This window comes from Mobula hypostoma, chromosome 15 (assembly GCF_963921235.1).
Source record: "Mobula hypostoma chromosome 15, sMobHyp1.1, whole genome shotgun sequence".
Taxonomy (NCBI): Eukaryota; Metazoa; Chordata; class Chondrichthyes; order Myliobatiformes; family Myliobatidae; genus Mobula; species Mobula hypostoma.
In genome coordinates this window covers 62120065-62146402 of record NC_086111.1, presented here as the reverse complement: position 1 = coordinate 62146402, position 26338 = coordinate 62120065, and the positions used below count along the sequence as shown (strand labels likewise).

General features: G+C 41.9%; 1 protein-coding gene and 1 long non-coding RNA gene across 2 annotated transcripts in view; one reads left to right on the top strand and one right to left on the bottom strand.

The window, feature by feature from the left end:
• The window catches only part of LOC134356925 (protein shisa-5-like), a 107692-nt gene extending 97549 nt beyond the window's left edge, over positions 1–10143 (bottom strand). Inside the window, exon 1 of the mRNA XM_063068176.1 lies at positions 9784–10143. Within this exon, the coding sequence (XP_062924246.1) occupies positions 9784–9847 (64 nt within the window). The 5' untranslated portion in view covers positions 9848–10143. The remainder of the gene's footprint in view (positions 1–9783) is intronic.
• LOC134356926 (uncharacterized) lies at positions 10033–17044 on the top strand. The gene is made up of 2 exons (XR_010020465.1): positions 10033–10173; positions 12120–17044. It is a non-coding gene; the product is annotated as an uncharacterized LOC134356926 (long non-coding RNA).
• The last annotated feature ends 9294 nt before the right edge of the window (positions 17045–26338 follow it).

Sequence of the window (26338 nt, the reverse complement as noted above, 5' to 3'; positions counted from 1 at the left end):
CATTTTTCAGCCCATTTTCCCAGCTGGTCCAAATCCCTCTGCAAGCTTTGAAAACCTTCTTCACTGTCCACTACACCTCCAATCTTTGTATCATCAGCAAATTTGCTGATCCAATTTACCACATTATCATCCAGATCATTGATATAGATGACAAATAACAACGGGCCCAGCACTGATCCCTGTGGCACACCACTAGTCACAGACTTGCTGAATGTGTCAAGCATCGCCTGCTTTTGTTTCCATGCCTCCAGACCTTTGTGAGATCCCTAAGGAAAAGATTGCACCCTGACCGCACTTGTTCAGATGACTGGTTTAATGCAAGCCAATTCGCCTTGGAATGGGAAAATACCTAAAGCACGGAAACAGCTTGCAGTGGAATTGTAAAATGCTCTCTCACATACACATGGGCATGCTTGAACTTGCATTTTAGAATGTGGTTTGGCATCGCTCTGGAATTAGATGCACTCTTCAAGATCAGGAGTCACGAAACATCCAGTACGATTGCAACTGGGAGGTCAAAACAGGCAATTTTCACAGACTTGGCAACCGGTTGATAAAAATTAGAAGTACATTTGGGGAGAAGTTCCAGAAAATAAGGCATAGAAGAAAAGTACTTCCAGTTTTTAGTTCAACACTTTTTGCTGCCCTGGTACTGCACAAATTGTTTCTACATAAGACCATAAGATACAGGAGCAGAATTAGGCCATTTGGCCCATCATGACGGCCATTTCATGACGGCTGATCCAATTTTCCTCTCAGCCCCAATCTCCTGCCTTCTCCCTGTATCCTTTCATGCCCTGACCAGTTAAGAATCTATCAACCTCTTCCTTAAATATACATAAATGCTTGGCCTCCACAGCTGTGTGTGGCAAAGAATTCCACAGACTTACCACTCTCTGGCTAAAGAAATTCCTCCTAATCTCTGAGGCTGTGTCCTCTGGTCTCAGACTCTCACAACATAGGAAAGTCCTTACACTTCAAAGGCGATTTAAGCATTAATCCAATTTAATGGAAATCTTGTCAACTCCAATTGGAGCAAAATGGTGCTGCAATGAGGTTTGCATAACTACTCTTAGCCCCACGAATATTTGCATTCAAACTGATGTAAATCTCGGTTGGTGCAGTCCAACATGCAATGCAAAAGCTTGTTTTTAAAATGTTGATCAAATATCCTATGTCCTAGTGTTGGAAGAGTCAGATGGGCTGGGTACAGATAATTAGATTAAAGTGATGTATTGCACTAGAAGAAAGGTTTTATTTATTTCAGTGCTAAGGGTATTGCAAAATGGCCACAAATTACTTATGGTTCCAACAGACCATCAAACTACCCAAGCAAGTAGCAAATGAATGCAGGCAAAGTTTAAAAGAGACGATCATTTCCTTTTACACCTAGAGACATTGACGCCTGGAGCACGCTGATAGGAGTGGTGTTGGAAGCAGACTTGATTAAAGGGCACTTAGGCAAACAATTTGTTGTGTAGATTAATGTAAAGGGTGACAGATGACACAAATTGTTCATAATAGAAACTTCTACAGAATTCACAAACACCGTCAATGAGTTGTTGTGTTCGCTTTAAGACAGGGTGTCTGACGTAACAACATCAGTGTAAAGTGACTGCTTTTGGTTTGTTCATAATGCAAGTGTGATTATGAAGACATGTAGTCCTCTTTTATTGTCATTTAGTAATGCATGCATTAAGAAATGATACATTATTTCCTCCGGTGTGATATCACAAAATACAGGACAAACCAAGACTGAAGAAACTGACAAAACCGCATAATTATAACAAGCAACATACATCAAAGTTGCTGGTGAATGCAGCAGGCCAGGCAGCATCTCTAGGAAGAGGTACAGTCGACGTTTCAGGCCGAGACCCTTCATCAGGACTAACTGGTGTAACAATATCATAACTTGATGAAGTCCGTGAGCACAGTAAAGTCCAAAGTCTCTCAAATGTCCCACATCTCACACAGACGGGAGAAGGAAGAAAAACTCTCCCTGCCATGCCGACCACAATCCAACTGAGTCAGCTGAAAACTTCGAGCTCTGATCAGCTCTCCGACACTGAGTACTGAGCGCCATCTCTATCTGAACGATTCAACCTCCTTCTCGGTCGCCAAAAGCAGGCAAGGCCAGGGATTTTGAGGCCTACCCTCCGAAAGATTCACGACCACACAGTAACGACAGCAGCGAACGGGTGTTTCAGAAATTTCTCCAGATGTTCCTCTGTGCTTTCACGTCCATTCTCCATCAAATCAGAATTGTCCACGGCCCCTATTTAATGGATACAATATCATTTTTCACCGGAGAGCTGCGCACGCACGGCGCACTGCCATCTTCTCCTCCGACTCTCACGTGGCTTATTCACAAAATCCTACAATATCGTATCTACAGAAGGAAGTACAGAAGTCTAAAGTTCCACACCACCAAGTTCAAAAGCTACTTCCCTTCCAACTACTAACCAATAAGCAAAACTCTGATCACTACAGTTTAGGAACACTGTGACAACCTTGCACGAAAATGGACTTGCTATTTTTTTTTGTTCTAAATTTGTTTTCTTGTAAAAATATGTGTATTTTACGATTACTTTGACTTTCTCTGCTGAATGCTGTTTTTTCTGATGCCACATGCCCATGATGCTGCCTCAAGGAAGTGTGGACCCAGGGACTTGCGCATTTGACAATGACCTCGATTTTGACTTTGAGCATGGATCGTGTGCAGGCAGATGGCACTGGTTTAATTTAACTTCATCGTTAGCACAGTAATTGTGGGCCGATGAACCACGACAGGTTTACATTCTAAACAGCAATGGTTCGGGAAAGAATTAGTCTCCAAATCCTCATGTAAACAAAATCATTCCAACCAGACTTTCAAAACAAGGTCCCTTTATCCTGGGAATGCCATGTGTTGAGGTTTGCTCCGAACTCACATAATTGCTTAACATTGTGATGGTATTTGACAACATGTGGATTGGTTTTTTACAGAATTTATGTTGCACAATGACAAAACCACATATTCTGAACATGTTGCGGCAGTTTGACGGAAAGGTCTAGCCTTTTTGAAAGTTTAACTCTACATACTTGAGTACCAAAATCCTTGGGAAATTATAATTGTAGACCCTCACCCCAATAAGCTCCAACACAGGTCCTTTCAGATTTATTCTCCATGTCAATCAAGCAAGAGAACATACGTAGCGCAAGAACAGTTCCTTAGACCCAAGATGTTGTGCCGAACAACCTAAGCTAATGGCATCCAATTAACAAAGTTCTTAAATTATTTCCAAAGGAATCAATAAATGAAACTATTTTTCCCCATTTGCCACAACCAACATTTCAAAGCCAAGTCAGTTATATTACCAAAGTAGATATGTCACCACATACAACCGAGTTTCAATTTCCTGTGGGCATACTTAGCAAATCTATAGAATAGTAACTGTAACAGGACCAATGGAAGATCAACCAGAGTGCAGAAAACAAACTGTGCAAATGCAAACATAAATAAATAGCAATAAACAATGAGAGCATGAGATAATGAGATAATGAGTCTTTAAAGTGAGATCATTGGTTGTGGGAGTATTTCAGTGATGGGGCAAGTGAGTGTAGTTATCTCCTTTTGTTCAGGAGCCTGATGGTAGTGGAGTACTAACTGTTCTTGAACCTGGTGGAATGACCCTGAAACTTTGATGGTGACATTGTTCTTTGGAGCATATCCATACATTCCTTATACAGAGTGCTCACACCTCATTATTTCCTTAATATTCTGTTATTACTGCTCTTCTCTGTAAATCACACGCTCTATTTTTCACACATATAGTCATTGTACTGCTTCCTTCTCATGCAGCAACATCTGAACAGCAGTCACAAGTGTTTGTGGTTCTTCATGTTGTTGGGCAGAGACAAAGAGCAATAAATTAGATACGCTATATTTGAGGGAGTAAAATAGTTGCAGCCGCAACTCAGTGCATAACAGCATGCAGACATGGTCAAGAAGTACAGTTGTTGTTCAGACTAAACATCAGAATGGAGAAAAAACTGAATCTAAGTTACTTTGACCGTGGAATAATAGTCAGGAAGGAAGAAGAGGATACTGTTGATGTTGGTACAGTCAGAGCTATGCCAGATATTATTGGTAGTCTAGTGTCAACCCATACTCTGGACGACAGATTATATCAGGATTTACTGAAAACCTTGAAGGGGCATTTTTCTCCAATGCTGAGGATTTCCATTCATTATGGCTTCAGGCTGAGAAACTACATGTTCAATCTATCACCCATTAACAAGCAGTTCTACAGGCTTGATGTGCAACGAGACATCAGGGGAAGCGATGAACACATGGACAAAGTAAAGACCCTCATTTCTAAACCTTTACAGATCAAGAAATACAGGATTGCTTTGTGTGTAGACTGACTGGAGAGGGAATTCAGACAGAACGACTTAATATGATCTAACATTTATGAGAGTCTATTGAATGGTCCCAGCGTGGGAATGACATTGCGGAACAGAAGGATAATTTGCTTGGAGTGCAGCTCTGGAATAAACATCATTCAAGCAATGAATGACAGTAATGTCACCATCCACTTTCTTGGCTGCAGACTAGATCAGGTGGACATATCAATTTCAATGGGAAATTCTGGGGACACAAGAGCCTGAATGGCGGGAGGAGGAAAAACTGGGTTGGGATGAAGGGCAATCCGTAGACTCCAGAATTAACTGAACAGTTCTGCACCATGGACATAGGGCAACAGGACTTCAGCAAACTGCAGGTTACAGTTAATGTCTGTCTACTGAAAAGGGCAATTGACACAAGTACCAATTACATAGATCACTACACTAGTAGTTTTGCAGGAGGATTCCAGTGGGAGCCTGCCATGTCAGTCTGTGGGTGTGTGCAAGGGACTTACTACAAATATTTGGGGAAATACTATGCACAGTCGATACAAGGACACGCTAGTGACCTTGGCCAATTCAGTAAGGACTGGCAATTTCTGGTTTTACCTAGCATTGGCTTGGTACTCTGTTCATAAACCCAGTGTGAACATCTCTAAATAAAACAGTACAGGAGGATTCTTAGATACAAGTCTCGCATTTGCTTTCCTCTGGGAGACAAGCCAGGTATTGACAGTCATGGATAGTTCCTAACACCCTGAAGCTGCTAATAGAGGGGTGGGGGTACTGTTGAAGAACCAGAACAAAGTGTGTCAAATTTCGCTGGTGTTGGCCCCCATTGCAAACTAAACCATGTAACCCTACATAGAACCCCTGCGTAAGAGGGCAGTACCATGCCCTGCCCACCTCCAGATTTATTACAGAGTTTCCAGACACTTAATACTTTAAACAGTTTGGCCCAGTCCCACTTCTACACATAGTTGCCTTGTGGCGCGTTGGGCGGTAACCTTGCCATGGCTTTAGTATTTTTGTCCGTTTTTTTAATTTTACAGTGCTGAGTTGCTAGTCGATGCTTAACCCAGCACGGAGCGTGCAAGGAGCCGGCCGGACTCGACCGGGACTGTGAATGGGAGGAATTGGTGCCACTGACATTTAATACACATAAGGTTATATACCCACACCAAACTACTACATGGGGACAAGTCAGCCTCAAAACTTTGTGTCAAGGATGAACAAAATGTAAAGGATCCCAAGGAGTGTTTGAAATCAAGGACATCACTCTAAAGATCAAACCAGAACACTTAAAAATTTCTGAGGAAAATTGTTATCAGATTACACAGTAAGAAAGCCCATATGAAATAGATCATGTTTACACTTATGAGCCCAAAGTTGTCCAAACAGGATTTACGGTCAATGGGAATTGATAGGTGCTGATAAGTTGGTGTTTTCTCAGGATGTGAGATTCTCATCCAATGCCATCCGGCTTCCTTAGGATATTCGAGTACAACTTAAAAGATTTTACCAAGTTTGAACAAAATACTGTGCCCTCCTCATCAGTTATTGTGGGAAGGAGATGACCACTTGCATGAAAAAACCCTATCACAGAAAGGTGAATTAGAGATAGTAATGTTTGAGCAAGTGAGACTGAGTAACACAGGACCTAGTAGGTTTGAGATTTACAATGTGAAAGTTACAATAGACAAGCAATACGTCTTAAACCAGAGGTGAATGGCAAATTAATTAAAATGGAATTGGACACTGGCTCGGCTGTTTCAGTCACTCCACAAAATGAGTTTGAATGGCATTTCTAAAATACTGACTGCAGATATCCAACTAAGACCTTATACTGGAGAAAAGATAACTTCAGTGGGAATGACATTTGTAACAGTGAAATACAACAACCAGCAACCCATACTGGGTTTGTATGTGGTAAAAACAGGAGGGCCTGCATTGTGAGGCCGTGATTGACTGAGACAACTACAACATGATGGGAGATCCATCCACCATTTGCATGCCACATCCCCTACAATAGAGTCAACTGAAAGTGAATTAAGAAAGGTACTGGATGATGCCACAACCGTCTCCACGCTCTACGCAATGAAGCATTGCTGAAAAGAGGACAAACCTCTGTGCCTCTGAACCAAGGAAGGACCATGCTGCTCAGAGGTATCAAGAAAGTGGTCTGACTACAATAATTTTTGTAGGCAACTTATCTGAGAAAGCTTCTGAAACGTTAATCAGACATTTACTTGTGAAATGTGCTTTGGTGTTAAATTGGAAGAGAATTCAAGGAGCTTCAGGAAAGTTGCAAGCATAAAATGAATTGGTATAAAGAACCAGAATCTACTCTGCATGCATTAAGGTTATTGCATGAATTTCAAATGGGAGATAAACAGCTGCTTGTAAAAGTAGATGCAAAGACCAAAGCCCAGCTAGATGAATGGAAGTTTAAAAAAAAATAGTCAAAGAAGATTTAAAAAGAAAGGATTCCTCAGATGATGTTGTGATGAGGAAACCAAGAGGAGAGATCAGATTGTAAAAGGAGCAACAGAAGGATTAATAAGAGATACACCAGTGAACTAAATGCACCTTCCTAAGATCAAGACGTACATCCTAGAAAGAAAAAAATGGAAAAGAAAGAGGAAGATGACATAAATGCCATGAAAATGGTAGAGGATAAATGAGACCTAATTTATTGAGAAATTAGCAAATTCAGAGATATTCAAAAGAAAAAGGACAAGAAGTTGAAAAGGAGAGAAGAAGCAAAGAGAAAAAACCTGAGTGAGAAAATAGAAAGGTATAAAAGATAGAAGGAACATGAGAACGGGATTGAGAGCAGGATAAAGAGAGAGAAAGAAGCTGGGACTGGAAGAGAAGCAAGGATGGAAGTCGATCCAGAGAAAGAGGACGAGAAAAGGAGAAGGTGTCCAGAGCTGTCAAAACTACTTCCTGTAGTTTCAGCGTCAACTCCTGCACCACTGTAGAGGAACCCCCAGAAGCTGAGATTGATTCACAGCCACAAGTCTCACCTACCAAGCAGACTGGTCCCCTTGTGAAGAAAGATATTTTCCCACAAGAGTGAAAAGTCTCCACAGCAATTCAATCTTTTAAAATATGAATGGGGCAATTTAAACATTTACCATGCTGCCGATGTCTATATATTAGTTGCAGTATATTGTATATATAGTATGTATACAAGTTGAGATGCATTCCATATTGAGTTTGAATTTATAGCTAAACAGAGAGGATTATTGTGCATTTAATATTTCAGTAATATTTGAATAATATTGTAAATATAGTTTGATTATGCCTTCTTTGTTTACATAATGCATTGCAGGTTATACGTAAAAGTATGTAAATGGCATACATCATAACGTCACCACATGATACATGTGTGCCTTGCTTAAAGTAAACAAGACTCGCATCTCTCGGCTCCCTTGTTTTCCTTTCAATTAGCTCTTATGTTTTGGAGTTGCAGAACATAACAGTCTGCATGTTTTCCCTATGTTTAAAAGAAGCAGTGTAGTAGTTTAAATAAAAATTATTTTTAAGAACTGAGTGTTATGTGATACACATTTGGTATGTTGTTGTCCCAGACTCTGTTGTCTAGTTGAGTTGCTGTACTCAATAAAACGTGTTCTGTTTACAGCTTCACCTCATCTCTTCTGCTTGTAAAAACAAAAAGGATCTCCATAACATTACGCTTTTCTGAGTTTTCTCACTGCAATTCCTATTCAATATGCCAAATTTTGATGAGCTTCAAGCCACACACTCAGATCCACTGAGGAGCAGATAGTAAAGTTCATGACATGCAGAAACTCGCAACCAGAGAAGTATAATTTTCTGAATACAGACAAATCCCTGAGGCGACATGCATCACACAAAATGTTAACTCAATCCCCTTTTAGAAAGCTGAACACAGAGGATCTCCTACACTGCAAGATTAGTGGTATACTTGCAATTCCTTTTAGACTGAACAGCACAGAATGAAATGTGATTCTGAGCACAAAGAAACAAACAAAATTATCAGGTCAAAGGCCGAACAGACAAGGTGAAAGGTCAAAGATTCATGGGTGAACATACTCATCCACTACAACCGCACAGGATAATCAAACATTTCATGTATTACAAGGAAAGACATTTGGGATAAAGAAAAGACCCCTTATCTAGGAAAGGATGCACAGGCATTTGAGACAATCCAGAAGAGGTTCATGCAAATGATCTGGGAATGTAAGGGTTAAATGTGTGAGCAGCACTTAATGGCTCATTGGTGTCTAGAAGAATGGGGGATCGTGTTGAAACCTATTGTAGACTTAGATAGGGTGGACGTAGAGAGGATGTTTCCTATAGTGGGGGGGCCTAAGACCACAGGGCACAGCCACAGAATAGAAGATCGTCCCTTAAGAACAGATGAGAAAGAGTTTCTTTAGCCAGAGGCTAAATGGGTGGAATTCATTGCCATAGACGGCTGTGGAGCCAGGTCATTGGGTATATCTAGAGAGGAGATGGATTGGCTCTTGATTAGTAAAGGCATCAAGGATAACAGATCAGCCATGTTGGACTGGTGGAGCAGACTCAACGGGCCAAATGACCTAATTCTGCTCCTGTCTTATGGCCTAGGACACAGGGACAAAGTGCGTGCGGATTCCGCTGGTGAGTCAACCGTGGTCGTACCAGAATATCGTTCACCTTTGTTAATCACACCTGTCATTTAAAGAACTTATGCAGCTGTTTAAAATGTTACTCAACACACACACACACACACACACACACACACACACACACACACACACACACACACACACACACAGTAAAAAGGTATACCACGTTCATTATCCAGGTCAACACATTACATAGAGTCACTGTAAACTGCTTCTATCTATTTTAATGCACTGCAAACATAAACCACAAGCTGTTTATGTTTCCAGCAAAATAACTCCCTCCCGTCGGGGCTGAAGTCAATGGTCACTAGATTCTCATTCTCGTGCTCATCCCCCGCCACCAGGAAGGAAGCATAACATTATAAACTGTTTGACTGCATGCGCCATCACAATTAATCCAATAACCCCCACGCAGAAGATTCGGGGGCAAGTACTCCCCCTCGCCCTAAAAGCCCAGCCACCACTCACAACCCCCCGGTCCGATCAACCAAACTATCAACCAGAAGGGTCGGCCCTGACCCTTTGGGGAGGGGGGTGGGAATGAGAGTTGCTGAATTATTGAATAATCTACATTTTCTTTAAAATGCAGCCTGCATTCACTAAACTACGGAGAAGTGATGCGGTTGGAAAACAATTGAGTACTCATTTCAAATATTGAACTGAAATATAACAAAGGGGTCCCGAGAACTGTTTAACTCAACGTGAAACATTAATTATAATGTTTTTAAAAACTCACCAAGGGGTACAAAGATCACGAAGCACCACAAAACGCTGGTAATCGGCGAGCGTATTGACGCCATTGAGTTACAGCGATAATGTAACTGCCGGACGGATGCACGAATCCCACTACTGTCTGCCGGCAAACGCTACCCACTTGGAACTCTCAGGAACTCCGGGTCTCCAGAAACCAGAAGCGTCTAAAAGCTAACCTGCCCTGCACTCAGAAGGGGAAAGCGTGCCGCTGTGACTCATCCTCGATGAAGAGAAGCTCTCAATCATCCCAGCAATCTGGACAGTGCCTCCCAGAGATGAAACATGAAAATGACACCGTTTGATGAGAAATGGACATTTTAAAATCTATAAATGCTACAAGCTGGTTCACGTTACTCTACTATTTCCCACATGGGTATGTACATCTATATACCTATCTATCCCTACCCGTCCCTCTCTCTATCCCTGTCTCCCTCTCCTAACCGACCCCCATTCTCTCACACCACACTCATCTTAATTCCCTTAAGAGCTTACAGTGAGCAGAGCAAAAAAATATAAATGAAATTAGTCCAGACAGCCATAGTTCTCAAAATGTTATGGCAAATCTCAGGTGGAAATGATGACTACCAATAGGCAATATTTGCAAGCAATAACCCACTGCTGTGTACTTAGTCGCCAGCTACCTGCCTTCTTTAAGTAACCAGCACAAATGTTTTCAAGTTCACGTTTATTTGTCATGCAACAGCCAAATGAAACCGAGTTAACCAGGGGCCAAGGTGAAAAACGCAGAACCAACAGCCACATATAGCACATATAAGACAGCAGTAAAATATATTTACACACAAAAAAATATAGTTCAAGTCCCTGAGTCCATGAATGGTTGCAGCAGTCTATAGTCGACAGTCCACAATCTTTTGCAACTATTACAGACAATCATTTCTCTGTTTAAGTGAATGCAAATGTTGCAAAACTTTCCTTTAATTGAACTGGACTCTCTGACGGTGGTGTCTGAAAAGAGGATGCTGTCTAAGTTGCATGCCATCTTGGCCAATGTCTCCCATCCACTACATAATGTACTGGTTGGGCACAGGAGTACATTCAGCCAGAGACTCATTCCACCGAGATGCAACACAGAGCGTCATAGGAAGTCATTCCTGCCTGTGGCCATCAAACTTTACAACTCCTCCCTTGGAGGGTCAGACAACCTGAGCCAATAGGCTGGTCCTGGACTTATTTCATAATTTACTGGCATAATTTACATATTACTATTTAACTATTTATGGTTCTATTACTATTTATTATTTATGGTGCCCTAGGCAAGGCAGGAATGAGACAAAGCAGTTAATAATGACATGGGTAAGGAATTACCATTGAGTGTGATTGGTACTGAACTGAATGGTGATTAAATTATATATATTGTTGTTAATAGTTTGGATGAAATTGCTTGCAATGGAATGTAATCACTGTTAGCACATCCGCAGTGCTTCAAAAGGAGTTGCACAGAAAAAGAATGTTTAGATCAATAATTAATCTCAAGTTCAATCCGAAAAGTCCTCCTTCCCCTGGCAGGAATAAATAGATTAATAGAGAAATGAATTGCATCATAACTTTGGTCCAAATTCCTACAGATGCAAAATTTTTTTTAAAGTGCTGTTGCTTTCTTTCTGCAAAGTCTTACTTTCTTGCATTTAGTACCAAATTATGAAAATTCATAAGTTTGACAATTTCTCATTTCATTCTTTGGTAGGTAAAATTGGATATTTGGTCTCCTGATGGGGATTAAGGAAATTTCTACCAATATTCAAAATAATAAAATTCAGTGTTAACAACACATACAAAATGCAGGAGGAATTCAGCAAGTCAGGCAGCATCTATGGAGGAGAATAAACGGTCATTGTTTTGGACTGGGACCCTTCACCAGGACTGGAGATGCCAGAAAGTGACAGGTGAAACTGGGTATGGGGGAAGGTGGTGAGGGGAGATGAAGTATGAAGCTAGGAGGTGATAAATGGAGTGTTAATGGGCTGAATAAGAAGGAATCTAACAGGAGAGAACAGTGAACCATTGAAGAAAGGGAACCAGGGAAGTGATGGGTTGGTGAGAAGAGGAGAAGGGGTGAAGGAGATCCAGAGATGGGAATGAAAAAAGGGGGGGGGTAATTTACTAGGTTAGAGAAATTGATGTTCATTCCACCTGGCCGGAGGCTGCTGTTATATTATTTGCTTGTAAAGCTCTTCAAAGTAACCCATTGGTGTAACATATGCCATTTATAGGCAAACATTTTCTGCCAAAGTTTATGTTTAAGAAATAATGAAGTAATTTTATTGGAGTTAATAATGATTCTTCTGGATGTTTTTATAGCTGGGCGTGGTAGTGAGGACAAGCTCCCACTACCTATTGAATGCTCCCAATGTTGCGTGACTCAAATAGCCTCTGACAACCAAGCCCAGCTCCTGGCCTTCACGTGCGGCTTAGCTCCTAAGCCCAGCAGAACTGTTACTACAGACAAGAGAAAGGGCAAAGGTGGGCCACTGGTGCCTTAAAACCAGTCACTTCGAGCAGATGGGGCTCGTCAGCCGTGGCCGGCAACTCATCTAGGAGAAGGGAAACTCTGATCTCAAACCTCTGCTGCCTTGCGGCTGTATCCACTCGTGGATGGCTTTGGGAGTAAAGCCTGATGGAAAAATCCAGAGCCGGAGTCCCTAAGGTGGTCCTACCTTGAGATCAACACCAACCTGCAATGCTGCTGATGCCAAACTGTATTGGCTTCTGTTGTTCCTTTGGGTTCATCAGATGCTTGGAGAGGGGTTGCTTGCTACCGGGGAAGCAGCTTGTTCTCCATATTGTACTGCCCTGACTTGCATATCCAGGCAGCTAAGATGCAACATCCATGGTTAACCCTGACTGACTGAGGACTCAGCATCATTGGTAGCACACATTGAATATACTGCCCAATAAGCACAGTTTACTACCATCCAATTATTGTATAATGTGTGTATTCATCTAAGTACCCTACCAAAGCTTATGGCTTTATTATATTTAGATATACAGTCATAAATCTTGTTTATTATCTCTAAATATTGATGATCTAATGTGGTAACAAACTTCTACAAGAGATAACCTGATTGGTTGATTTATGGTCTGATATGGCAATTTGCATCTGCACAACTGTAAGAAGCTGCAGATTCGTGGACTCATCCTTCCCCATCTATCGGTAGTGTCTACTGGGGGTGCTGCCTCAAGGAGACAATGTCCCTCATCAGAGATCCCCACCATCTGGGCCATGCCATCCTTTTGAAGCTACCATCGTGCAGGAGGTACAGAAGCCTGACGCCCAAGTTCAAAACCAGTTACTTCCCTTCTACCATCTGGTTCTTGAACCAACCAACAAAACCCCAATCACCACAGTTTAATAGCATGATGAGCACTAAACTTTGCACTAAAATGAACTTTTTTTTGTTCAATTGTAATTTTAAAATATATATATAATTGAAGATGGTACCAGCAAACAATTCCACCAGAAGAGACATCCTCAAGAAGGCCTGCAGATAATGAACACTGAGCTGAACTGTACTGAAATATGTCTGGTGATTTTTGTGTTTTACGTGCTGGGTTTTCCTTGTTTTTGTTACCATTTGCGCGATTTTGTTTTTGCACCTGGGAGGAGGGAAGGGGGTTTGATGTTTTTCTTTGGACAGTTTGGTTCCATGGTTCTTTGTTTTGTGGCTGTCTGTGAGGAAGACAAATCTCAGGGTTGTATACTGCATACATACTTTGATAATAAATGTACTTTGAATCTTTTAATTAATTTATGTTTATCTTGTGAATGCTGCTCAGATGATGATACAGGTAACTTTTTTTTTGTTCCACCTGTGCATAGACGTACTTGTGACAATGAACTCAACTTCAACTTGGTGTCCCCAGCCCTAAATAGCCCTCAGCGGATTACAAATCTCCTGGTTCATCCAGGGCTTCTGGTTGGGCAAGACCCTAAATGTTTATGTTGGTACACACTGGTCCATGCAAATCCTTATGAAGTTGGTGGTGACTGTGGCAAATCCATTTAAGTCCACTGACAAATCCTTGAATATTGTGAACATTTACAAGTGGTAGTGTAATGGTTAGCACAATGCTTTATAGTACCAGTGACTCAACTGTCTGCAAGGAGTTTGTACATTTTCCCCATTACTGTATAGGTTTCCTCTGGGCGCTCCAGTTTCCTACCACAGTCCAAGGATTTACGGGTTGCTAGGTTAATTGGTCATTGTAAATTGTCCTGTGATTAGGCTAGGATTAAATCGGGGATTGCTGGCTCAAAGGGTCAGAAGGACCTATTCTGTGCTGGATCTCAATAAATAAATTGGGGAATTAATAAAGGAAGCAGAGAATGGTGTGAAAAGCAACAAAAGTTTTGGATTAGAGAGGAAAAAGAAGTCAGTCTCTTTCTTGAACAAGAGACCTATATCAAGTCCTCTTTGTAAGTTAAAAGAAAGATCAGTCATAATCCAAAGAAGCTGTGTGGAGCGAGACATGATGGAAATATGTCCTTGTCTATTGATAGCTAATAGAATCTCATCTTCACTTTATTTAAGCATTTTTCAACAACCGGACATTGCTGGCAAATCCAGTATTTCCCTGATTGGCCTTAAAGTAACGGTAAGATTTCACCCACAATGTTGTTGGAGAAGGAATTCCAGGCATTAGACACGATGATGAATGGTAAGATATTTCCAGGTCAGAATGGTGTATGAATGTCTTGATGATGATCCCATGTGTCTTCTGCTTTTGTCATGTCCAGTGGTGGCATAGGGGACTCGGGAGGTGCCGTTGAAGCAACTTGGGTAAGAACTCCATTGTTAATTATTACCCAGATGACTGACAGAGTAGCATGACTCTGATTGTAGAACCATAAGTGTGGTGTGGAAAAGAACCAAGTTCAACTCATCCATGCCAATCAGTGGGCACCTTTTGGTATTAACCCTGTTGCTCAGCACATTATCCACAGAACCAAAGTCATCTAGACACTACTTAAATGCTGTCAGTGACCCAGCTTCAATTACTCCCTCAAGCAGTGCATTTCAGGTACTTGCCACTCTGAGTGAAGTAAATCACCCTCACGTGCCCTCTAAATCTCTTCCCCTTACCCTAAACGTGATCTTTAGTTGTTTTCTACCTCTGGTATGCAGAAAAGTTTTCCTACAGGGCCTATCCCTGCCCAAGCACAACTTTATACCTCAGTGATGTCCCTCCTGTGCTTCAGGAGGGGAAGACCTGGCTTCTCCAGTCTCTCCCCATAATGCAACTGCTCCATCCTGGTGAATCTGCACTGTACTATCTTGTGACCATCCTATCCTTTCTGATGAAGGATCTCTGCCCGAAACATTAGCTGTACATTTTCCCCCATTGATGCTGCCAGACCAATTGAGTTCCTAGTGTGTGTGTCTCCCACTCTTTGATGACCACAGAGAACTCCAGCTGAGGTCTGACCAGGGTTTATTGTGTTGGAACATAACCTCTCTCCTTCTCTATTCAGTGCCCCAACTAATGAATATCAATTTCCCTTGTGCTTTCCTAACCATGCTATCTATTTGTGTTGTCACCTTCAAAGTTCTATGGGCTTGTACTCCGAGTTGCCACAGTATTCCCCAAGTCTTTGCCATCCATTGTGCTTATTGAAGCCTCATTTAAACTCCCGCAATGCACTACCTTGCATTTGTCTGAATTAAATGCCATCTGCCATTTTTCAGCCCATCTCTCTAAAACTGTAATAATCATCAGCAGCTTAAGATTCCACATTACCATAAACTATACCAATGTTTAAGTCATCTATTAATTTGCTGATTGTGTCTCCTCATCTGTTGCTCACATATCACAAACTGCGAACTGTATGCTAATGACAAAAGTGGATCTCTACCGTCACCCTCTTTCTCCTTACTGCCAGGCCAATTGTGATTCAAGTTTGCCAACTTGCCCTGGATCCCATGGGCTCTAACCCTCTGAGCTAGCCTTCCTTGTAAGACCTTATCAAAGGTGTAGTGTATTTAATATTTCAGTAATATTTGAGTAATAATGAAGGCATCTGTTAGTCTTGCGAGACCATGGATCTGTGCGTGGAAAGTCTTCACTCTTCAGGGTGCAGGGCCTGGGCAAGGTTGTATGGAAGACCAGCAGTTGCCCATGCTGCAAGTCTCCCCTCTCCACGACAGCAATGTTGTCCAAGGGAAGCATTAGGACCCATACAGGTTGGCACCAGTGTCATCACAGAGCAATGTGTGATTAAGTGCCTTGCTTAAGGACACAGCACGTGTCCTGGGGCTCGAACTCACGACCTTCAAGTCGCTAGTCCAATGCCATAACCACTTGGCCACGTGCCCACACAATATTTGAGTAGCCTTGTATATATGTTTGAAGCATTCTTGTTTGTTTAAATAATTACAGGTTATATGTAAAAAATACATGAATTACATATGTCGTCATGCTACCATGTTATATAAGCGCATCTCTCTTAAAGTAAACACGAAGTTAGATCCGCATTCCTGGATTCCCATGTCTTCCTTTGAATTAGTTTAATGTTTTGAAGTTATGAAATATTAACAAAAGGCTTTGCCAAAGAATGGCACCAGATTTGAACTCCAAAGTCCGGATTGTCCCAAGCTGTAATAGCATCACTGTAACCATGGCACCCGGGCCGGACTTTAGGCAGGCCTAGGCTGGGCTGCAGCCCAGGGGCCAGAGCTGCAGAGGGGCCCAAAATAGGTAGCTATCATCATGGCAGACAAAAAAAATACGGGAGTGGAGCACAGAAAAGAAAAAAGAAACAAGAAAAAGAGGACTGTGAGAAAGAAGCATTAAAAAAGACATTGAAATTGACAGAGTTTTTTTAAACCTGTTCTCGATGATGCAGCAGTACCATTGCTCTTGTCACAGTCTGAGACCGGTGGACAAATGAAGACTTCTTCAACAGCTAGTGCTAGCACCAGCGTTAACACAGGACCACAGTCCTTGCCACAGTCAGCAGCTAACGTTGAAGAGGCAGAGAGCATGACTTTGGGATTCCCGACCACAGAGGCCTCCGAACAACCAAGTCGGGCCGCCATTAATGTTAACGTTACTGCTACTGAGGATCCTTACAGCACTGATCCTGCTCGCTGGGGAAAGGAAACGTTAGATGATTCAGTCCGAGCATACTGGGCTAATAAAAGGCCGGAGTCCTGCCCGAATAAGGATGTGGATATCAAAGCTTCGGAACGAGTATACAAACAGCAGAGACGTTTTTTTTCTCCAAATTTCACTTCAAACGCAAGCTTGTAAATGGTGAGCACATATCTAGGAAATGACTCTTATATTCCCCTTCCAGCGGCATTGCATTCTTCAGCGCTTTGAAAGTGCAAGTGTTGCATTGCAAGCTGTAAATCTAGACCTGTATAATGCTGTGGATTTGGTGAGATCACCACGGGGATACATAGCAGGCTTGCGTGATCAATTTGATACTTTTGGGACCCAGGCTAAAACTATGTCTCCAACAGTCTCGCAAGTGTGCAAAGAAGACACCCAATGACAAAGAAAACGTAAAGCCTTTCTGGGTGAATCCATAACACCCGATGTTGGCTTGTCAGCCAGAGAAAATTTTTCAGCTACTGTTTTTTTTTGGTCGTGATGGATAGATTACTTGCAGAAATTGATTGCAGATTTGCATCATATAATGACCTTAACAACACATTTGGCATCCTAAACAATATCCCTTCTCTCTCTGTACAAGATCTGCACAAGAGAGCATCTGATCTTCAAAGCAGCTACTCAGCTGACCTGGAGTTAGACTTTGTGGAGGAGATTGTCCATTTCAGGGAATTTGTAAGTGACAAAGATATTTCATCCACAACAGAGCTTTTATGCTTCCTCAGAGAAAAAAAGAACTTGCAGGTCATCTTCCCAAATGTAAGCATTGCTTTGAGGCTTTACCTGACTCTCACTGTCACAAGTGCAAGTGGTGAGTGATCTTTCTCCAAGCTCAGGCCAGTGAAGAACAGGCTCAGATCCACAGTGGGACAGGACAGGCTGAATCATCTTACTCTGATGTCACTTGAAAGTGATCTTGTTCGGAAACTGGATTCTAGTGATCTGATCAAGGACTTTGCTGCTCGAAGAAATCCAGAAGAACTAGGCTTTAATTTTGAAAAACAAGCAGCTGACTTTGTAAATATCTAAGCTTGTGTGTCAGTGCTGTTCCTGTTTTTGTAGCAATAAGCTAATAGTTGACTGTTTACATACCTAGTAAGTAATAAGTGGTCTTTACTCTGCAAGCCACACTGCACAGCAATAGGTTAGTATGTGCTAGATCTTATTTTTCAAAAAGATTGTTGGAGTATTGTCAAGTTTCCTAGTTTGCCATAGTACCATCTCTCTTGGCCTTTTGGTCTCTCATTTCCATTTTACTTTTTCAGAACACACGGCTGAGAAAAATACCGAGATAAAAATGCTTTGGCACTGTTTGAGAAATAAGGCCTATGGTATGTACAGCAATAGCTAAATAAAGATTTAAGATTGGGTACATCATACTTCGTCTCCCTCATAACTTTACTAAGCCAACTAAACCTAGGTCAATTTTTGAGTGCTTTAGATGCTGTCCTTCAAACTAAGAATCTGCAATACTTCCTGTCCTCCCTCTTAAGGCCTGTAAGTTTATAGCCTACGTATTGTACTAAACCAATGTCTTGGTCCACAGCTTCAATATTTAGACCAGTACAACCTTTGCTCTTGTTCTTGCCTGTTTTTTGCTTGGTACAGCAGCATTTTACGGTGTCGGCAGGGGCCCATCAGGGCCTCCAGCCCAGGGGCCCCAACCCCACTAAATCCGACCCTGCATGGCACTATGATTTACTGCCCTATCCTCATCAATATACTATTACCTCTTCAAAGAATTCAATCTAATCGATCAGACAGGACCTGCCTCTGGCAAAACCCTGTCGGCTGTCTCTGATTAGTCCCTATCTTTACAAATGATCATTGATCCTCTCCCGTTATCTTTCCAGTATCTTCCCTGTTGCTGTTGGGCTCACACGTCTATAGTTGCCAAGGTTTTCCTTGCTGCCTGCCTTGAAGAAGGGAAATGTTTGCTGTCCGCCAGTCACCTTGTACCTCACTTGTGTCAAGGGAAGTCTGAGTAATCTCAGCACGAGCCACAGCAATCTCCCCCTTTGCCTCCCGCAGCCCCAGGATGTACATCACATCCATACAACTGATTTCATGAGAACGACCATAAGATATAGGAGCAAAATTAGGCATTTGGCCCATTGAGTCTGCTCGCTATTTCCTCACGGCTAATGCATTTTCCCCTCTCAGCCCCAATCTCCTGCCTTTGCCTTGTTTCTCTTCTTGCCCCGACTAATCAAGAATCTATCAACCTCTGCCTTAAATATACCCAATGATTTGGCTTCCACAGCCACCTGTCGCATCGAATTCCGTGGCTTCCCCACTCTCTGGCTTAAAAAAAAATTCCTTCTCATCTCCATTCTAAAAGTAAGTCCCTCCATTCTGAGGCTGTGTCCTCTGGTATTAGACTCCCCCATCATAGGAAACATCCTGTCCACGTACACTCTATCGGGGCCTTTCAGAATGAGTAGGAAAACTCCAGGAATCAATCAGTTTTGCTTCCAATTGACATTTAATTCTATCTTTATTGAAGAATTGCACATGCTTAAGTGGTTTGATTCCGTGTTGGCAGAATTCTGAGGTACTTTGCTCTTCTGCAGATGTGATTCTATTCTATTTGGACTGGTAGCTAAGTATTTAAATTCAGAACAACAAAAATGTTTTTTAAAAAGCCACATGCACAGCTTCAAGCCTGTATTGTTGCAAATGCCATTGACCTTTTATAAATTGGTAACCTGAAGTAGTACAAACTATGACTGTGCAGTTTTGTATTCATGACCTAATGAGAGTCCGATTACTAAATGAGTATACCAGTCAGAACAGATAATATCCTATGAACTATAATTGCAGCATATTGAATAGGCTTTTGTTATTCAACAGAAAAAGATTTCATAGAGCAGTGGTTAGTATTTCCCATCTGCAGCTCATAAGGCCAGAAAGAGGAAGTGAGGTGGAAGAGAGAGCCTTTATTTGAAATGGAGAAGTTATGGCCTTCTACTTAAGTTCATTTTGGTAGGACTAATCAAAATAGGACATACATGGTAAATGGTAGGGCATTGAGGAATACAGTAGAACAGAGGGTTCTAGGAATAATGGTGCATAGTTCCCTGAAGGTGGAATCTCATGTGGATAGGGTGGTGAAGAAAGCTTTTGGTATGCTGGCCTTTATAAACCAGAGCATTGAGTATAGGAGTTGGGATGTAACGTTAAAATTTTACAAGGCATTGGTGAGGCCAAATTTGGAGTATTGTGTACAGTTCTGGTCACCGAATTATAGGAAAGATGTCAACAAAATAGAGAGGGTGCAGAGGAGATTTACTAGAATGTTACCTGGGTTTCAGCACCTAAGTTACAGAGAAAGGTTGAACAAGTTAGGTTTTTATTCTTTGGAGCGTAGAAGGTTGAGGGGGGACTTGATAGAGGTGTTTAAAATTATGAGGAGGATAGATAGAGTTGACGTGGATAGGCTTTTTCCATTGAGAGTGGGGAGATTCAAACAAGAGGACACGAGTTGAGAGTTAAGGGGCAAAAGTTTAGGGGTAACAGGAGGGGCAACTTCTTTACTCAGAGGGTGGTAGCTGTGTGGAGCGAGCTTCCAGCAGAAGTGGTAGAGGCAGGTTCAATTTTGTCATTTAAAAAAAAAAAATTGGATTGGTATATGGACAGGAAAGGAATGGAGGGTTATGGGCTGAGTCCAGGTAGATGGGACTAAGTGAGAGTAAGAGTTCAGCACGGACTAGAAGGGCCGAGATGGCCTGTTTCTGTGCTGTAATTGTTATATGGTTATATATGGTTCATTCTGATGTAAGGTATCTTTTGGTTGTTTAGATGTGGATGGTGATCGGATGTGCTACTTCAATCTTGGAGTAAGCTGTGTATTTTATAGGACACAGATTTCCATAAGATTGAAAGTCCAGTAGATTGAATTTTCTTTACACGTATGTCAATACTGGTAAAGGCTTTCCTTGGGCCTCAAAGGACAAAACTTGACAATGGAAGTGGTTTAAATGTTGAAACTTTGAGAATGAAAATCTTTTGGATACAGTAATTCCACTTTGTGATCAATTGGGGGAAGGATTTAACTGCTGACTAAATTTATTTTTCACTCTGCACATTGGGTGTTTGAAGGTCTTTGTTTTGTGTTCTTTTGGGTTTCTTTGTTTTGTGGCTGCCTGTAAGGAGACAAATCTCAAGGATGTTTCATGTATACATACTTTGATAATAAATGTACTTTTTGAGCAGTTAATGAACGGTTTACTTGTGTTGTATTTAAATATGGAATGAGCTGCCAAAGGAAATAGGGGTGGACAGGAACATGAATTAAAAAAAAAGCTTAGAAGGATATGGTCCAAACACACAGAAAGTGGTATTAACTCAGGTAGATTACTTAGTCAGTACGATTGAATGGGTTCCATATCTTATAAGCTGTTTTCAGTACTGACAAACATAATTTTAACACCCAGGACAAATGAGGACCATTTGTTCAAAGTGGCAGGCTTAAAGGAGTGTCTAAAGCAAGGAAAGATATTTAGAGATAGGATAGAAAACTTAAGGTTAAGGCTTTGGCTGCGGAAGCCAGGAAGACAATGATGGTCATACAGCATGACAGTACAGAAATGGGTTCTTTGGCCCATCTAGTCTATACCAGCCTGGTTTTCTACCTAGCCCCATTCAGCTCCACACAGACCATACTTCTCTCACCCACCTCCCTCTCCAAACTTTACTTAATGCTACAGTTGAATTAACATCTACCAGCTCTGCCGGCAGCTCCTTCTACAATTGCACCACCTCCTGGGTGAAGGAGTTCTCCCTCAGATTCCTCTTAAATGTTTCACCTCACCCCTTAAGCCTGTGATTTCTAATTCTAGTCTCACACAACCTGATGGGATGAAAAGTCTGCATGCATTCACCCAATCAATATCCCTCATAATTTTGTGTAGCTCTTTAAGTTCTCCTCTCACTCTCCTGCGCTCCAGGGAATAAAGTCTGAACCCATTTAACCTATTCCTATAATTCAGATTCTCAAATACCAGCAACATTCGTGTAAATTTTCTCTGAACTCTTTCAGTTTATTGATATCCTTCCTGTATGTAGGTGACCAGAAAAACATACAGTATTCCAAATTCAGCCTCACCAATGTCTTATACAACTTCAACATAATATCTCAACTCCTGTAGTCAGTGTCCTGATTTATAAAGGCCTATGTGCCAAAGCTCTCTTTACAATCCTATCTGTGGTGCCACTTTAAAGGAATTATTGATCTGTATTCCCAGATCCCTTTGTTTTACCATTCACTGTGCAAGTCTTACCCTGATTTGTCCTCCCAAAGTGCGACATCTCAAAAGTGTCTGCATTAAATTACATATGATACTTTTCCCAGTTGGTCCAGAACAGTCTGCAAGCTTTGATAGCCTTCCTTGCTGTCTGCTATGCCCCCAGTCTTGGTGTCATCTGCAAATTTGCTGATTTAGTTTAGCACATTATCATTGATATAGATGACAAACAACAACAGATCCAGCACCGATCCCTGCGGCATACCACTAGTCAAGGCCTCCAGTCAGAGAGGGATCCATCTACTACCACTCTCTAGCTTCTCCTGCTGAGGTAACATTGAATCCAATTGACTACCTCCTCCTAAATGCCGATTGACTTTACCTTCTGGACCAGTCTCTCATGTGGGACTTTGTCCATATTGATTTTAGCAAGGCCATTAACAATGTTCACTGCCTCCTCTTCATCCAAGTGGTTAAGGTGTTCGTCTAGTCATTTGAAGGTCACTAGTTCAAGCCTCAGCTGTGGCAGCGTGTTTGTGTCCTTGAGCAAGGCACTTCATCACACATTGCTCTAGTGTCTGTGCGAGGAGTGGTGCCCACACAGACTTCCAATCTGCGCCTTGTAAGGCATGAAAATGCCCGACGCAGGCCTCTCATGGTCTGAGTCAACGTTCCCTCCCTCCCCTCTTCATCCAACTTTTAAAGGCAGCCTCTCTGAAAAATACTTGAAATTAGTTAGATGGGACCTGCCACACACAAAGCCAGGTTGACTATCCCTAATCAGGCCCTGACTATCCAAATACTTGTATAACCAATAATTTACCCATGACTGGCATCAGGCTCACCAGCCTATAAAAGACAAAGATGGTTCAGTCTTGCTTATCCTTCACCTTATTTTCAGCTATCAATGTTGTTCAAAACTTTACCCAAAGCTTGGTGGCATTGAATTTGCCTAATCCTATTAGTAGTTTGATCACTTGAGTCGAGTATGATGTTCCCCCAAGGTACTATTTCCTTAATAGAGAACGCTTGTATCGGGGAGGCCGAAGCCTAGGCAGCCACCGCATGTCCTTGACCGATCAGCGTCAAGGTCCAGAGACATGGAATGCACGATGACTGCGGAACGTTAAAGACAAAAGATATTAGTTAGAAACAAGGTTAAATAAATAGTTTTTGCGTTGGAATTTAAAAGTGTCAACTGCATCTACATTCCTTGTATGAATCCCTTACTTGAATTCCACAGTTTAGGAACATAGTTCTAAAAGCTAAGCTGACCTGTCAATAATCTTTTGAGTGAGATTGTTTAATTGTTGATGGTTTGGAGAATCATTAAAAGGGATGAAGGAATTTTTTTTTTGGATAAAGGGCGATTTTTTTTTTTAGAACACCACACAACATTGACTCACACGGGAGTCTGGAAAGCAGGTCAGGTGGTCAACAGCTAACTCAGCATAAAGATGCAGGAGTGGAAAATAGTCATAGAGGGGGGAAAAGATACAAATTCATTGATAAAGCAAGGGACAATCTGCATTAGAAGAATACCAGCAGAGTACGGAGAAAAAATGAGGCTGGATGTACTTGACACTCATAATTGTCACCTGATTTCTTTGGAATTGTTAGAAATTTTGATGAAAGAGAACTTGAGCGTGCTATAGGCAACACACATCAAAGTTGCTGGTGAATGCAGCAGGCCAGGCAGCATCTCTAGGAAGAGGTACAGTCGACGTTTCAGGCCGAGACCCTTCGTCAGGACTAACTGAAGGAAGAGCTAGTAAGAGATTTGAGAGGGGAGGGGCAGATCCAAAATGATAGGAGAAGACAGGAGGGGGAGGGATGGAGCCAAGAGCTGGACAGGTGATTGGCAAAAGGGATATGAGCTCTTCTTTCAGTTAGTCCTGACGAAGGGTCTCGGCCCGAAACGTCGATTGTACCTCTTCCTAGAGATGCTGCCTGGCCTGCTGCGTTCCACCAGCAACTTTTATGTGTGTTGCTTGAAATTCCAGCATCTGCAGATTTCCTCATGTTTGCGGTGCTATAGGCATGGTGGTTTTGTTGGAATGATCTAAATTTAACCATTGTCATCTTTAATTGATTAAATCTGCAGCATTACTTGATGAAGGCCCTAAAATTTATGTCATAATTGCAAATGACAGCTAGGGTGTGGAATGAATTTACTAGGGTCTAGTCATCAGAAATTCTGAACAGAGCATTTGGCTAAATGAAAAATATTGCAAATACATAGTTTGAGAACTAGCTTTGAAGTGCAAGTATCTGAATTGGGCAAAGCTTTCAGGAAGACTCAGAAATACGATTGAAACACTGTTCCCTCTAAGCTGCACACGTGCGCGGGGGCACGACAACTGCAATGCTCCCATGCACGTAGCCCTTGCTGCCTCACAGCTGGAATCTTCTTTTATATGTTCTATTAAAATTCTGCGCCGCTTTCAGGCTGTGTCAAAATTTCCTGCCTAGAGCAACGATAGGTCCATGCAACTGTTTAAGACAAAATTAGAGGGAACGTTGGATTGCATCCAGAAAAGAATTGTGTACTGTTCAAGGAGGTAATCAGAGATACTAGGAGTAAGATAATCACATGACATGAGTGACTTTGAAAATTTGTTGGGGAGTTTGGAGAGAAGGATCAAGGTAGGGTACACAGACAATTATTAAGTTGAAACTGCACAGGATGCCGTGAGAAAATTATTGAAGTGAGAAATTTGAATGTGACAAAGTGAATGGCTCAAATGAAGAAAGTAAGAGGGACAGGAAGAGACGATGGTATGACGTAATGTCTTTGATTGTGTAGATCAGGGGTTCCCAACCTGGGAGCCATGGACTCTTTAGTAAATTGTTAAGGTCCATGGCATAAAAAAGGTTGGGAACTCCTTTATACTTTATCCTTTATTGTCACCAAAAAATTGATACTAGAGCATATAATCATCACAGTGATATTTGATTCTGTGCTTCGTGCTCCCTGGAGTACAAATCAATAGTAAATATTAAAAATTTAAATTATAAATCATAAATAGAAAATAGAAAAGGGAAAGTAAGGTAGTGCAAAAAAAACGAGAGGCAGGTCCAGATATTTGGAGGGTACGGCCCAGATCTGGGTCAGGATCTGTTCAGCAGTCCTATCACAGTTGGAAACAAGCTGTTCCCAAATCTGGCCGTACGAGTCTTCAAGCTCCTGAGCCTTCTCCCGGAGGGAAGAGGGACGAAAAGTGTGTTGGCTGGGTGGGTCGTGTCCTTGATCATCCTGGCAGCGCTGCTCCGACAGCGTGCGGTGTAAAGTGAGTCCGAGGATGGAAGATTGGTTTGTGTGATGTGCTGCGCCATGTTCACGATTTTCTGCAGCTTCTTCCGGTCTTGGACAGGACAACTTCCATACCAGGTTGTGATGCACCCTAGAAGAATGCTTTCTACGGTGCATCTATAAAAATTAGTGAGGGTTTTAGGGGCAGGCCAAATTTCTTCAGCTTCCTCAGGAAGTAAAGGTGCTGTTGGGCCTTCTTGGCAGTGAACTCTGCTTGGTTGGACCAAGTCAGGCCATTTGTGATATTGACCCCGAGGAACTTAAAGCTTTTGACCTGTTCCACTTGCGCACCACTGATGTAAATGGGGTCGTGTGGTCCACTACTCCTTCTGAAGTCAACAACCAATTCCTTCGTCTTGCTGACGTTGAGGGATAGGTTATTGTCTTCGCACCATGCCACCAGGTTCTTAATTTCCTCTCTGTACTCAAACTCATCATTACCTGACATACAGCCTACAATTGTGGTGTCATCAGCAAACTTATATATTGAGTTCGATCGAAACTTGGCTACACAATCATGGGTGTATGGTGAGTACAGCAGGGGGCTGAGTACACAGCCTTGTGGGGCACCGGTGCTCAGAGTGATTGTAGAGGAGAGCTTGTTCCCTATTTTTACAGCCCGGGTCCTGTCTGTGAGGAAGTTGAAGTTCCAGCTGCAGATCTGAGTGCTAAGGCCCAGGTTCTGGAGCTTAGGAATCAGTTTATTTGACATCTATCACAAAAAGGATTAATATGAGAATAGAAATGAGCTAGTTTATCTTTGGACATATGTGCTCTATGGACAACTTTAAATTGAATTAGGGAATGTTTAGCACAGATAGAGGAAATATTGACTAGTTGTAAAA